General features: G+C 42.3%; 1 protein-coding gene across 3 annotated transcripts in view; it reads right to left on the minus strand.

The window, feature by feature from the left end:
• Window positions 1-16,015, minus strand: part of tspan9a (tetraspanin 9a) — a 218,806-nt gene that overhangs the window by 13,872 nt on the left and 188,919 nt on the right. For all 3 annotated transcript variants that reach the window (XM_033621406.2, XM_033621405.2, XM_033621404.2), the window contains 4 exons: window positions 14,428-14,619; window positions 11,067-11,141; window positions 1,963-2,064; window positions 1,500-1,631 (listed from right to left, as the gene is read on the minus strand). In XM_033621406.2, coding sequence (XP_033477297.1) covers window positions 1,500-1,631; window positions 1,963-2,064; window positions 11,067-11,141; window positions 14,428-14,619 — 501 coding nt within the window. The remainder of the gene's footprint in view (window positions 1-1,499; window positions 1,632-1,962; window positions 2,065-11,066; window positions 11,142-14,427; window positions 14,620-16,015) is intronic.

Here is a 16,015-nt window from a genome sequence, read left to right on the forward strand (position 1 = left end):
TTGATACATGACAACATAAAATTTCTGTCACAGTTTACAGCCATGTCTGTGAAAACATGGATTCTTCACACACACGTTCCCCCCGGCAGCACAAAAGATCTATACAATCAGCACAATCTCAAGATGGACACCCAAGGTTAGTGTCAGCAGTCCAGTACAGGCCAGATGCCTCTCCTTCTGTTCCTGAGATATGATGCTGAGTAATGGCCAGATAAGTGTTTTATGCAAAACATTATGATGTTTTTTTGCATTTATGTTATGAGTTTATTGTTTAGTCCAAGTTGACATTTGTGTCAAGAAATTCCCTTGAGGTCTTCTTGAGATATTGTGTTCACAAGAATGAGATGGACAAAGTCATAGTGATTTGACCTTTGACCACTGATAACCAAAATCTGATCAGTTCAGCGTTGAGTCCAAGTGGACGTTTGAGCCCAATTTGAAGAATTTTCCTCAAGGTGTTCTTGAGATATCGCATTCACGAGAATGAGAGGGATGCAAGGTCACGCTGATCTTGACCTTTGACAACCAAAATCTGATCAGTTGAGTCCAAGTCGATGTTTGAGCCAAATTTGAAGGCACTGAAGGCTTTCTTAAATTATCGTCTTCACAAGAATGGGACGTACGTGCGGACGAGCAGACGGACAACCTGAAAGCATAATTCTTTATAAAAATTAAAACTACGGTAATTTTAGCTTACATTTTTACTTTACTGCCATGATAATACTTTGCCTTACAGTAACCCGTGTGCTTACAGCTGGCTACCTGAGGCTGGTGCCACATGCACACTGATATCATGATGGAAACAAGACATTTCCACAGTGAAAAGCCTAGTTTTCTTGAAGCTTAAAGCTCCTAGTGATGAGGACAGAAAACAAATGTGCAGGTGGAAAGCGCTGTGTTGACGCTGCCCTCATTAAGTGGATTGATAATGTCCGGTCATGTAATGCCCCCTTGAGCTGGGCCTTGGTGACGGAAAAGGCAGAGGAATGGGCAGCGAGCCTGGAGGACAACAATATCAACGTTTCCATGGGCTGGTTCGAGCGATTTAGAAGGAGAGAGAATATTGTGTTTAAGAATCTGCACAGGGAGACTGCTGCTACTCTAGCAGGTAGTAAATAGTAGAGCTGTTTATTTCATTACTTTATATTCATGTAATATATACACATATGTTGATTAGATTGTTATCTGCATGAGAAATAAAGAAAAAGAAAATCTGTAGAATAATTATTCGCTTATATGAGGCATTTGCAAAAGGCTCCCCACACCTAGAACAAAAGACACCAAACGACAATTCTTTGTAGTCATTTTGTGCATATTTGAGGTTCTTTCAAGTCTCTTTGTAGTTAAAATGTGTCTCTTTGTGGTCATTTTGCATCTCTTTGTAGCCGTTTTTAGCTTCTTTATAGTCAGTTTGAGTCAATAGAGTAATCCTTCCATAGTTAAATAACATAGTGTGTGTATAACAAAATACATTTACATTACAGCAAATGTATACTCACCCTGTTCCAGAACATGTTTGTGGAGTTTCGCCCACAGTTCTGGTAATGCTCCTGGCAGCAGCGGTCAGGAACTACCTTCTCCTTGAGGGCATCATGCCAGTCGGTGTATGCTATCACACCGCAGCACTTCCACTGTGAATACCACAGACACACACACACACATTGGACACAAGATTAGTTAACGCTTCCTGTCAGTCCAGGGAGACCTCAAACTAACTTTAATGTAACACGTATTGTAATTAGTCCCTTTGCTCTGGAGGAGTGCAATAATGGAATGAAGCGTACTTCACTGGCTAGCTTTGACTTTTAATGTTGCATTAAAGCCACAGCCGAGCCTGGAAACGCATTAGCTGGAATATTTCAGTCAAACTTTGCATTTATGTATCACGTCTAGCGTTGTGAATGAACATTTATGCTAATGTGTCTAATATTGGATGTAATGCACGGTGTGAGGTCTGCCTACCTCTGCCTGGATGATGTTCCAGGCATTTCGCAGGCCTATGTTGTTTTCTGAGTTGTAGAGAGCCAGCCCATCCTTCAGATCCCGCTTGGCGTTCTCGCTCACCTGGAGACAAAAAAACAGCAGCCTTGGTTAGGGACCTTGTTTTGAAAGACTTGGTTGAAAGACTGTTCAATGAGTTATTACATTAATTATAGCCTTTGTATTTGAGTAGGCAATTGTAGCTTGAGTGTTTTTAAGGGTGCATTCATTGACGATGTCTTTTTCGCACAGACGTATACAATAGTGGTGTCTGTGGCGTGCAGTAAAGTGCTTTTAGTGTTTTTCTGGGATTGTGTATGATTGATCATGTTTTTTACTCTTTGTGATGATGAAAAGGAGACACAGAAAGCTGAGCAACAACATATGAGTGCAAAGTGACAGCAGCTTAGTTACAGGTAACCCTTTTTTCTTGTCGTCTAAAAATAACCATACTACGGTGACTTGGACTTTTGCATGAGGACTGCAGTTCTGACACGTGTCATGTGGCGCTTCGCTCCATACACACACACAGTTTCAACACGCCCTTCAGCAGCGCTAGCAAATCATTTTCCTCTTGACTGAACCCCAACAATATGCTCAGGGTTGTGCCATGTCTGATGGAGATTAATATCTCATTCGATGTGTTAATGAGATACAAAATCAGAGCTTTAGTTCTCCTGCAGTTCGCTTTGCCCGTGGGGATTTGCTAACTGCCACGACAGATTGAGAGGCGCTTCAGATATGGGGTAATTATTACTGGAAAAATGACATGCACTGCCAGAACCATGCTGTACATCTTCACAGACACTACAAGTTATATCGCAACAGAAAGAACGCTTTTGCTTTAATACTTGAAGCTTAAGGCCTCAGACTGTGCCCAGGAAAAAAAAAAAATCTGCACGCAAGAAGAGAAGCGGCATCATGGCTGTCACCGCCTGACACAACAAGGTGCTTTCAGCTATTCTTCAGTTTCTTCGCTCAGAGAGGGAGGATTGGTGTTCAGCTAGACACCGTTTGGAGGCTGCTCAGTAAATCCCTCCGTTTAAAAAGTAATAGAAGCTGGAAAATTGAAACAGCTGGGTAGATCATGTCAGCATGCTTTTATTAGAGAAATATAATTTTAATGTCACTTGACTAATTAGCAGTGTAGCTCAGCAAAGACTTGTATTCGGTATGCTGCACTGTATGTGAGAGACAGACAAAACCTTCCTTTGATTCTACACAAAACTAGATTAAGCTTTAAATTAAGTGGTTCAGCAATTTATTGGTAGGAAAAAAAACCCTTGTTTTCTGAGCTGAATGGCTTAAGAAATGTATTTGCTGAATTAAACATAAAAGTCACATTTTTCTTTACAGAGTAATTAAAGTTTCCCTGGCAATAAAATGCTTTAGTAATCATTAATCATGCAAAACCCATTTTTAAAAAAAGCCTCTAAAACCTTTGAAATAAGATAAGTATCATTTCAAATCACATTTTTCTTCCTCGCTCAGTAACTTTGCTGATGCAGAGGAGCGTATCTGTGTATTGCACCTCGGGCTGCAGGCCCTACCATATCTGTCCTTGTGCAGGAAAATGAGATTAAGAGCAGCATCATCAATCTCTGCCTCGTACTTTGTTTCTTTCCTCTATCTTCTCCTCTCCATCTAGGCTATATGTGATGCTGCTCGCTCATTACTGACTCCTCGCACTAACACAGTCACTAGAGAGCAGGGGGTGCCCCCACCCCTCCCCACTACAATAAAAATCATCTTCTGAGTCGCCAATAAGTCTTTGCATATCTTCTATTTCATGTGTGGAAGTCTTTGGTACAGCCTGAAATGAAACTTAATGATCCAGATTTACCGCTAACAAGAGGCAGACAAATGACTGCAGAACAAACAGGGATTTGATCATGCAACACTCTGACCCATTTTCTCCTTGCAAAAGAAGCAGATACAAACACACTCTTTGTTGTATTAGCCTATTTTTTTCTGATGAGGAAAACTAACTTCTTGACTGAGGCTCATGTTGCTGCTGCTGGAAATTTTTCACAAATAACACCATACTTTGGCAACACCTCGTATCCTGCTAACTTTTCTCTTCAAGTTGCCATGGGGCGTCAGTGCAATCCCTCAGACATGGCATATTGACAAAGCCCTCAGACACGGCTCATACCTCTCATTACACAGATAAGCTAGTGGTTTCCTCTGGGCTGACCAAGTCCTGCTCAGCAATACAGGAGAGCACTTTCATCACAGAAATGTAGCTGGTTCACCTCGTCCAGCCGGCCAGGCGAACACACAGGAGTCACAGAGAGGGGGAAGACAGAGGGAGACGTGCAGATACACAAGTTGACAGGGCGGAGGAAGGAATAGGCTTGCTATCCAAATTGCCGTGTGTTTTCTGTCACTGTGCACAAAAGCGGAGAACAGAGAGTGGGTGGTGGATTGTCTGATAAACACCTGTCGGCCTGTCACTTGAGACGCTGTAATAATACAATAAAGCCAGCCAGTACTGAAATTACCAAACAGTAAGGTATTAAAGCTATTCTTTATTTAATTTTCTCTTTCTTTTATGCTTTAAACAATACTATTCTTCAATTTTACCAAAATCTCAAAAACATATTTTTTTGGTTTTATCCCACAGGCACAGAGACATTAATAATCCCAGCGCAAAGACTCCCAACTGTCAGATTCGGGCCCCAGATCTGGTGACATGTAAACACCTGGGGACCAGGTACACTGGGACTTGTCACAGTGCAGACATGGAGCCACACTGCTTATTCATTACTAGAATGCATTGCCATGACTGAGCTGACTGCTCCCATTTTCAAAAAGACCTGATTTTCTCGTCAGTGTTTCGATGTTGAATATGCACCTCCAATCCAATTTTCCTGTTCAGACAGCAAGGTCACATCTGTGCGATGCAGGTGACAAATTCTGCCACGGAGGAGCACACTTTAAGATATGTTATTGTACTCCAGTGTTGATTCCCTTGTATTTCTTTCTCATTAGTTTGGCCTCTGAGGATGACTGGTGTCTCGGAGGGCGGTTTGAGTTCCTCTCAGAACACCAGAAAGTATTGCTTGTTTACAGTAGGTGGTGTAATGGCTGTATAGAAGAGCAATTAGTGTATTGTGTGAGTTTTATTCACTTTTACCCAACTGCTATTTATCACTTTGAGCGATTGCAATCTTCAAACGATGTTACAGCGTTTAATTCCAAACGAATCACAGTCTCTGCAGTACAATTTCACCAAAGAAAAAGAATATCAACAGACTATGCGGGAGGTTCAGTAAACATATTACCACTCTGAGAAGGAAGCCAACTAAATGAAAACACAACCCATCTGTGAAATGAAACAAATGGTACATTCAGTATGTAGAAATATAGCCAGATTAAGTTTTAGTAGTCTGCCACCTTCTGTGCGTGCTGACAGGAGAACAGAGCTCGGAGCTACACAGGAGCCTGACATACATAATTGAGGGAGAGCCAAGGCATAAGTAAAAGAAAAAAAGTCCAGAACACTACTTTCTCACTGAAAAATCTCTAAACCTAACCTGTAATATCTCATTTTTTTTGGGTCAAACTGGGAACACAAGCTGGGAACATGTTATCAATATTGTGAGCAAAATCACCTATTTAAACATGCAGCAGATACAAAGCAACATTATCTTTCAATTTGGGAAGTGTTTCTGGCCACGAAGCGATGTAATACCAATATTCACTCTCTTTTGAGCTCTTGTTTGGTCTCCACCAACTCCCACAGGAATTAACTGGCTCTTAATGGGGAACACCACCTAAATTAAGATTTCCAATAAATTATTTCCATGGCCTGGAAAAGGTCAATCAATATTTGTGAACATAAGCTACTGTCTGTCAAAGCCAGAAACAAGAGAGGTAAGTCTCATACTTGTGATGTCATAGGCTATAACGTCTGGAGCTGCTCCATAGACAGTGAACGGGTGCCTGATTTTGTGGTTTATATTTGATTAGCTTTTAGTTTTAGCATTCTAGTTTCTGGATTTGGGAGAGTTGTTCATGTTTACTTATATTTTTTTTATCTTAGATCATAGGGATAACATGTATGAACTTTCAAAATGGGTGTTGTTCCCCTTTAAGTTGCTAAATGTCCCATTGTGCTCCACAGCTGGTTGGTTACTTTATCTGTGTGCCTGTTCGGTGCTGGAAGGTAGCATAAAATGGGTGTTTAGAGCTTTTTGCTAAAACCAGCTGCTTGCTGTGGCAACGATGTGAGAGTGAACCAAGACATTAAAGAAGTAAGCTGGGGAACTGCAGAATTGGGTGTTGTTTCTCTGTGTGTTTATCACTGTGGCTAACTCTCTCGTCACGTCACCTTATCCATTATTAATATAAAAATATTGATTTTAGCCACTTTTTATACTTAAACATTCACCCTGCAGCAATACCAGGGCAAATTCATGACACATACACATTGTAACACAACATACTGACTATTATCACTCTGGAAAACCAATGATGGATCATGGATTGCCATGATGGTTTGTGTAAAATCACACAGAAAGCACATTTGGTATGAAAAATGATGGCTTATTCAAACAATAACATTTAGAACAAGTTATTTTGGTTATGGTCGAGATAAGTTTGAGGATGATAAATGGGGGGAAAAAGGTGGAAACTATAACTTGAAATTTTCTGTTAAAGTAGGCCTCAGAATCATGCTGAGAGCAGAAGTGGAAATGGACACCAATCCTGTGGGACTTTATTGTAAAAGAGAGGACACTTGACACAGCAAATTTCCACTTTGCAGGACTATTCTTCAAATTTTCACTCCCTGTTCTTCTCACCTCACTTCCCCCCTCTCATCTCGTCTTCAGTCTTTAAACATGATTCATTCTGTGAAGTCTTAAGCAGCTACACATTTCAGAATAAATTGTCACTTATTTCACTGTTTCTTCAAGTAAAAGAAAGCAGGTCTTTTTCTGTGTTGTCAGATCACAGAGACTCTGCTGGCTTATCTCCAGTCAGCTGTACAACAGTATTGAAAGAGTGTTACCTCATAACCAAACACTAAAGTGACAGCCACACACCCCATCTTCCATCGTCAGCTTCTGAAGGATAAACTCATGCGAACCCACAACATCTTCCTTTTTCACATCTAATTTGCTACATTCACACTAAGGCACCTCTTTCCAAAGAGTTCAGTTCTCTTACACTCTGTTCTGCAATCATTCTTGGGTCACATGTACACCGTCAGGGCACACTGGCTCCAATTGTCACATCCTTTGACTCCTAAGAGGACCCTAAGAACCGAAGTTAACAATATTTTACTGTTCCTCTCATTTCTCAGCTCTGGACAAGTGCGTTAGCTAACTGCCTGGAAAACGTAATAAATGATGTGGAGGGAAACAGCATCACAGCCAGAGGTCCCCAACAGCACATCATTAAAAAGGATACTTAATTCCCTCAGTTGCTCTGCAAGCCTGTGCCGAGTAGCCTGGAGCTGGGGCACTCAACAGAGCGAGGGTAAGACCCCCACTACTTCTCTGTAATTGGTCTGGAAAAAAATAAAGCATGGCCAAGGATTGAGCATACTTCTGCCTGCAACAAATGCAACTCATGACTAGACGTGTGTGATGGTTTGTTTGATTGTTAGTAAGACAAATCATGGATTTGGCATAGCCTTCCAAGCCTGGTCGCATTTCCAGGGCGTCAAAACATGTTACAGGGGCAGTGGCCCTCGGCATGGATGCACAATGCATCCATCTGAAACCTGCCAGGCATACAAACAACTTCAGTGTAACCCCATCTGCATCATTATTCGATGTTCAGAGCAACAGATGTAGTATAAAGAGTGATATAGTCCACTCAGGTTAGGTGGGAAGGAAGGTGAATGGGTCCAACAAGCATAGGACTTTAACCCAAGACATAAGTGTTTGTGTCCCTTGTGAAACTAAAAAAAAAAACGTTATTTTGTCACAAGTGGTTAATCGCATCAGTCAATTCATGTGACTAATGCCAGCCATGATCTTTTCCTAACCCTAACCGAGTACCTATGCTGCCTAGACCTAACCTCCGACCAGGGCTGGGTATCATTTAAAAAATGAGCAATACTAGTAAAAATACCAGTACCCTTAAAGTGATACCAATACCGATAGAGAACTTCATTCAATACCCATTATGTGAATGCAGTGATGTGTAGTAAAGTCATTTGAACATTTTAGGGGTATCTTGGAATGCTGAACTGCCAAATCTGTCAAATACACCATGCTTGACTTCACCATAGATAATAAGGGTTGGAGCTGCTGCTGAGGGAATGTAAGGTCTGCACCGGGGACAGATGTTAAAGTCCACCTGCTGCGCACACAGTGACAGGACTAACTTGCTGATCCAGTGGAAGTCGAGACAGTGCGTAATCACACCCCTGGCACAAGTAGGATTGAATGCAGGTATCGTTTGACTGGAGATGATTAAATACTACTTTGTACTGGGTAATTTCAATACCTTAATGAGTACCTCTATTTAGTCCAGCTGCTGAGCCCATAAAGCAAGATACAATGCAATACAAAGCTTCTGCCTAAACCTAAATATAATGAGCAGGGACAAAAATCACATTGTTATATGTGATCAACCTTTTGTACTCCTCATGACATCACTGCATTTCTCCTGACTCCCTTTATAAAAGTTAACACTTAACACCTCACCTCACCTTTGTCACATTTGTCCTCTTTTGATCCTCCCTTTAGGCTACATTCATGCACTTCTACCCCTTTCTCCAACACTTACCCTGCAACACATTCATCTTCATTCCCTTCCCTGTCTTAGATACCCCCCCCCCCCTTCCACCTTTGTCCACCTGCTTCCCCTCCATTCCTTCTCTCTATTTGCATTTTATTCTCTCCCCTTCTCCCTACACTGCAATGCAAATGCCTTGGTGCTTCCCTTCTCTGCATGCCAGGTTCTGCTTCCTAATTCTGAGCTAGTAAACCTTCACTGGTGTTCGGCCCAGCGTGTTGGGTCGACGGAGGCACAATGAGGTCACAGCATTAAAGACGGATGGCTGTAATCTGGTTTGTGGCCCAGCCATCTGCTGTAGTCAGCTGGTTGCTAACTGCAGGGCCAGCCTTTATTATACTACAGCCTCTACATGGCATTTAATCAGAGAGCTTAACACCACTGGGCTGTGGAAGGGAAAAGAGGGGGTACCTACGCATAAGCCATACCTGGAAGCAAGCCTGCTGAGGTGAGGAAGAAGAGAGAGAAATTCTCCATTAAGAAGAGGAGCAGAACCTTTTAAGCAGGATTAAACTGGTGGAAATGCTGAAATAAGGGGGGGAAACAGTGTGACTAAATGAAAGCGGTGAAAAAAATGTGTTCCTCCAGCAAAACCAGATACTATATGTTCGTTTCTTCCCCACATCTCGTCGACAGCTTGTCACCCTGAAGGATCACAGTTTGCAGAGGCGTCACTCATGACTTAAAGATGACCTATTTGAAAGACTAAAATATCTGTTTTGCGGGGCCTCTGCCGATACACATTCAAAAGCTGCCAACTACTGTATGTCTTCCAGACTTGTTAATAAATGCCTTGTGATTAGGAGATCAAAAAGGAGAAGTGAATTAGTGATTCCTCTGATCACAGCCTGTAGCAGAGGATGAGGAGAGCCTCACACAGCATACCAGATCTCACTGGAGAGAGGCAAGTCAAGAGGAGAGAGAAAACCAGGGCAATATCTGAAGGGCCTTGTGTGATGGACAGCGACTGTCATTCATCCAATCCTGACAGCCTCTGCCGTCTGGCGTCCCAGCGCCACACAATTTCCTCAAATTTGCAGGACGTCTTATTTGGAAACAGTCAGGGGGTGACATCTCCAATAACATATAATTTGCTGTAATGACCTTGGTTTTACAATGGCATTTGAAGACCAATAAAGGGAAATATATTGGGTAGCGATCAGCACCATCGTGGTTTCACATCCCATTAGCTCTAAGCCAGGGTAAACACACTGTAATTTGGCAAGATAGGAGAAACACAAAATACGGTTGCTATTCATTGGAACTGGTGTGAATGAGGCAGCTCTCCCTGACTAATGCCCGATCCTTTACTAACACAGACTCATTTGATTTCACATTTACCAAATCCTCAGCCCTGCTTGGCTATCTTTCCCCGACTTTGCAGGTGATGGGAAGGCACTTCTGTGAAGTCAAGAGTCTCCATTTAAATTCCTCCAGAGGGATCAGTTTTTTTTTGGGAAAGTTAAGCCGGTAATATTTTGGAGATAAGGCAACAGACATATTTACTCCTGACAGGGTGTGCCTCCGAGACCTGATCCAAATCTGAGAATGGATTGGCTGCTAAATGAATTCTTTTATCTGCCTGAGAGACTAAGTTTGAGCAATAACCTCAGAACAAAGACGGAGAATTAGCCGACGCACAGGGGGCCGGGCGACATAGAGACTCTGAATATATAAATAGACGGATCTATCAATGATGTGTCCTTGAAAACTGATAGAAGTCTTCATTTCTTTCCCTGCTCGGAACATTTGTCATGTTCAGAATGAAACATTTGGGGGACGATTTGATTAAGCACAGAGAAGAATCTAGTCTGTTTATGGATGTCAATAATCCCCAGAGCTTTACAAATCGTCATCTGTCGTCACCTCACAGACGTACACCTGACTTGAGCGTATGTGGGGGTCATGGGAAATGTGCTCGGGGCCAATTACAGGGTGCCAACTGGTGGGGATTGGGCTGCATTTTGTAGCCTAACCTTTGCCTGCTGGGTTAATGGCAGAATGAAGATATGCAACCTCCTGCCTGAGAAACAACCAAATAAAAGAGGGAACTCCGATACCCGGAAGCAACTGGGGATAGATATGTTCATCACACTAACACCTTTTATTGCTTTGTGTAGTTGCGTGTGGCTGTTCGTGTGTGCAAGACATTAACTTTCCAAGGCTGGGGGTGATGCATGCCTGACAGCCGTGGCATTGCATGTACACACTATGGATAAGCCGTGGTGAAGTGTTAGTCCGCGTGAGGAAAATATTAGCGAGTTAACTGGAACAGTTACAGACGTTAGCTTCGACATTCAGACATAACATGGGAAGCAAAATTAACTTACCTTATCTGAGTACACAAAGAACAGGATGAGCAATATCAGCTCTGCCAGGAGAATTATCAGCAGGACAATGAAGAACTGTCAGAGAGAGGAGGGAGAGCCTTGTTTTAACAGTCGCTTTGGCAGCATTGTTAATCTAGCTTGTCATGCCGATGAAAACATGTTGAATATAAATCCGAGAGGCTTCTATTGCTGTCATTTGTGTCTCTTGAGTGCTACAAGATGTGAGGGAAAACAGCCAAAATATGGCTGTAGATTACATACATCATGACAGTTTACAGCATACACACATGTTCAATGAGCTCTGCATCTGTGATTTATAGTGCTTTTGATTCATACTCCGTGATATGTGGGATTCTTCTATATCTATGCATAGAAACATCGACTGATGTAAGTTCAAGGAATAGTTCAACATTTTGTGAAATGTACTTTTTTGCTCTCTTGCCAAGAATTAAATAAGACCCTCATATCTGTATGGTAAATATGAAACTATGTTAGCTTAGCATTAAAGCTGGAAAAAGAGGAAAACTGCTAGCCGTGCTCTGGCTGAATATTGTTGAATAAAATTACAATACCAGTTCCCTTAACTTGATACCATTAGAGTACTTCATTTGATACCTTTCTTTTTTTCCTACCTAGCCATACTTTTGGAAGTACTGGTGGCATTTTGGCACTCTGTCAAATGCATGTGCTTGTGGTCGACATTGCCAAATCACTGACTGTATGGGTTGTAGCCGCTGCAGTAGTGGGCCAATCAAATGTTGCATTAAATCACACAACACTTGCGGTGACTGGCTGCGAAGAAAACCATACAAATAGTCGTTTTTTTCTATATCTGGGTGCAAAAGGCTCAAATGCATGTATTGTTTGCCTGGAAAAGTTTTGATACTACTTGGTACTGAGTTATTTGGGTACATACCAACACCTCTATAGTCCACTAATTACCACGTTATATCTTGTTTAATATATATAAAGTGTAAAAGCACATATTTTATGTGGGGCAATATGCTGAACAGGAGTCTCTGCTGGTTGCCTGGCAACAAGACTCAAGGATGTAACTTTGCCCTCAGCCAAGAAATAGCCCAGCGCTTAAATAAACAAGATATAATGTGGTAATTAGTGAGTTTTGGAGTTACTGGTAGGCAGACTTTGCTTTCCCTTGGACAGAGCCAGGCTAGCTGTTTCCCTCTGATTCCAGTGTTTGTGCTAAGCTAAGCTAACTGACTGCTAGCATCATATTTATTATACAAACAAGACAGTGGTATCGATCTTCTCATCCTACTCTTGGCAAGAAAGCAAATGACATACTTTGCAACGTGTTGAACCATCTCTTAAAGGTTACAGTCAGTGGTTTTGTTTGTAATGCACGGTAGCTCAGATTCCTCAATAATAAAACAAAGCAACACACACACAAAAACACTCAAATAAAATGAGAAAAGACAGAAAAACAGAGATGAAGTAGGAGGTGGGAGTGACAGAGGGAGGAAAAAAGGAAGTGCTGGAGGGCTTGTGAACGTGTGAGAGGAGGGAAAGAAGGTTTAATACCTCTCTAGATTAATTTACAACACAGCCTTGCATCTCATCTACTATTCTCCTCTCTATACTTGACTCCCCTTCAGCTCAATATTTACCAAGCTTTTCTGCACAGCATGGGAGGAGGCACGCGAACCTAGATTCTAGAAAACCCCATTAATTCCAAACTCATTTGGGAGGAAGGGGATAGGCTATTATTTGTGTCAAGGCCCAAATGAAATAGTAACGACGACTCGTTGTTGGCTGAGTATCTGGGTTGCCAGTTTAGTGTATCACTGTTTTGCCTTCACAGTTGGTTTGTCACATTTGCCTGGTGCTGCAAGTTAAAGGAACAGCCTCTGTACACTAAATTGGCGGTGCTCTGATGGCAGCGCGTGAGAAAATGTGTGTATGCATTCACATGCGCGCACAGCTTTGTGGGCGTATGTTCTCATTTGCTAGCAATTCACACTTTCAAGGTTTTTAAGAGTTGACATTTCAGCCGGATGTATCAGTGTTTTCTCTCCCACTTTGTCTTTTCTCTGCTTTTTTTCAAATTTGTCTCAGTAAACACTTTTTGGCAGCAAAGAAGAGAGACTGGAAATTTACTGCAAAGGATGTCTGGGCTTTGAATATTTCTAATCCTGAGAGAGTTGTCCGCAAAGTAACTTCAGAGATAATATGTCAAGGTAGACGCTCAGATCTGTTTGCTGCGGGAGATCTAAACCCACTCTGATGTTTCTACGTCCTGCACCCCTCTGCACACACCCCTGGGTGTGCTAAGCCGGACAGACTTAAAAAATAAACAACAATGATGACGACAAGCAGACACCTCTGCACTAAACAGAATTATTGTGGGCGAATAAATGCTGCCACACAAAGATTTTGCGGGAGACTTAATGAGAAACATCAGAACTTATACATTTTCCATTAAGTCGCTCTTTTTTCCTCATTTTCAAATTTCTCTTTCTCGCCCCCCCACTTCCTCCTCCTCCTCCTCCCTGCACTCCGCTCTCTTCTACTCTCGGCTTCACAGTTGTTAGGCAGGTGAAGGAAGCCATGTCGAACACTGAGGATTTGGTGGGGCTTTTGACTGATGCAAGAGCTTCAAGGGATTGAGCTGTTTGTGATGTTAAGTACCCAGAGCCCCAACTCCACTTCTCATTTAAAGTTTCTATACATGAAAGTTTTTTTTCCCCTTTTTGCAGCGGATCCACGCAGACCTCATTCCATTGGGTGAACTTTCATAATTAACTTATGCTTAAGATAAAACACTTTTACAACTTTGGGCAAACGTCAAGACAGTGGGAGTCTTTGTAATGAATAATGGAACATTCTCAATTATTGGGGACAAAAATATTGCGTGCTTTTGGTGCACCAACCACGTTGGTGACACAAAAGGCCTCCTGAGTGACAGCTTTTTTTCAGTGATGTGACCAAAACCATGGAATTGACATGAATAGTGTTGGTGTTAATTTGCAGAAAGGAAGAATCTCACTGCTCAGCTCTAATTTTCCTTTGAGAGCCCCTGAGGTTTGATAGAATGCACACTGAACTCTTCCTGTTGGCTGTCTACCTCCGCTGAGGTTCCCGCTGGAAAACAAATACGGATACACCGCCGAGTTCTCGCTGGCCTGTGACCAATGTGCGTAGGAGTTTAGTCACATATGTACGGAGCTGTCTCAACAAGACATTTCTGTCAATATTTGCACGGGTAATATGGTAAGAATATTTAAAGGAGGAGAGAAAGAGTGGGAGAGGAGCTGCAGTGTGTCAATGTGTGCTAAGACAGTCATCTCTAAGTGTCTTGTTTATAATGGGGGCATTGCGTAGGTATGTAGATTGAACTCACACTCAGAAGCAGGCACTTGTTCTCCTTGATGGCACCCAGACAACCGAGGAAGCCCGTTACCATGACGATGGCGCCGATGGCGATGACCATGTTGGCAGCCGACAGTGATGGGAATGAGGGCGAGAAGGTGGCGAAGCTGCCCTGTGACACAGACAGCCAGATGCCCACACCGAGCAGCCCACAGCCGCATAACTGCAAGGCGAGAGATAAGACAGGCGACAAGGTTAGAACACAAACAGTCAGTGTTCAGGGTTAGCTACAAAAAGTTATCAACAATCAGGTTTTTCAGCTCTCTCTTGAAAGATTTCGCTCACAATGACAGACCTGAACAATACAGTAATCCAAAGAGCAAGGTTAGTTCTAAGCGAACACAAATCTAAGTTCAAAAAGCTCAGTGCAACAGGCTCAATTTCCCTCTAGCTGCCTTGGGAATAGCCCACACAGTCATCCATCACCAAACTGCTCAAAAAAACAAGAGGGTTTACCCCAATTAAAACTGTGATAAGCCAACAACAGCTCTGCAAGAGATTAGAGCAAAAAATTGGACTTGGGCCGGGCTGATTTTACACATTTGAGCTGATTATGTTAAACCCAGAACAAACAGAGATGTGATTACTGCCACCCTCTAAAATGAAAACCAAACTAAGCCTCCTAAAACTACCTGTAGTAGACTTGAACTTCACCTAGAGGGAGCAATTCCCTAATTCCCCTCTGTCACCCTGCCAGGCCCCCGCTGATGTGTGTGAGGTCTGCAATACGAGTCCATTAATGCAAGGAAGTGTTTATGGAAGGCTTTGATTGGCGAAGTGTCCCACCTGCTGATGTGCTGGTCCATCTATCAGAGATAAGAGCCATGCAGCATTCCCCACCACTCTGTGAAATATAGCCCAGGAGGTAAGCGGTGACATTTTTGCCTGCACCTAATAGAGTGAAATACCCAAGGCGGTCTTGCCATGAATAAAAAAAAAAAAAAAAAAGAAATTCCCAAATGAGTTAAAATATGGAACGGCACCATGGTAAATCATCGTACCGCCGCCCTTTCTACCCTTCTATTCACACCGCTCCCCTCTTCCTTTCTCATCTTTGTACCGCTGCTCCAGAACATTTTAAATGCCCGTCAGCAATATGTACAACAAACCTGCTGTGCATGCAAACAAACACACACCGCAGCACCCATTCATATACAGTGTACACATGCAGTCCTCGTCAGGTAGGAGTTATGGATAAACCTCTGTTTGCTTTTTCTATTTCAGAATAAATTAATTAATCCGCCACATGCAGCGCTAATTTTCTTTATCTGACAATGCTTAACTGATAAATGGCAGATAACAAACCTGGAAATTTGCCGCAGCACTTTCACAACAAACAAGTACAACAGTGTGACTGATAACACAAGTCTGTTGATCAGCGATGTTGCACCGCAGGCAAACAAAAGTGATTTAAGGCACATTACAAGTTCACTAAACTCACAAGTGGCTCTTAGGTGATGAGTTGTAAGAGAAACTTTGTGTTCCAAATGTGAGCCTCATGAGGTGGTGAGAGACGCTCCAGGTCTAATGAGCCCTATAGGATCTGTAGATACATAAAC

This window comes from Epinephelus lanceolatus, chromosome 5 (genome assembly GCF_041903045.1).
Source record: "Epinephelus lanceolatus isolate andai-2023 chromosome 5, ASM4190304v1, whole genome shotgun sequence".
NCBI lineage: Eukaryota > Metazoa > Chordata > Actinopteri > Perciformes > Serranidae > Epinephelus > Epinephelus lanceolatus.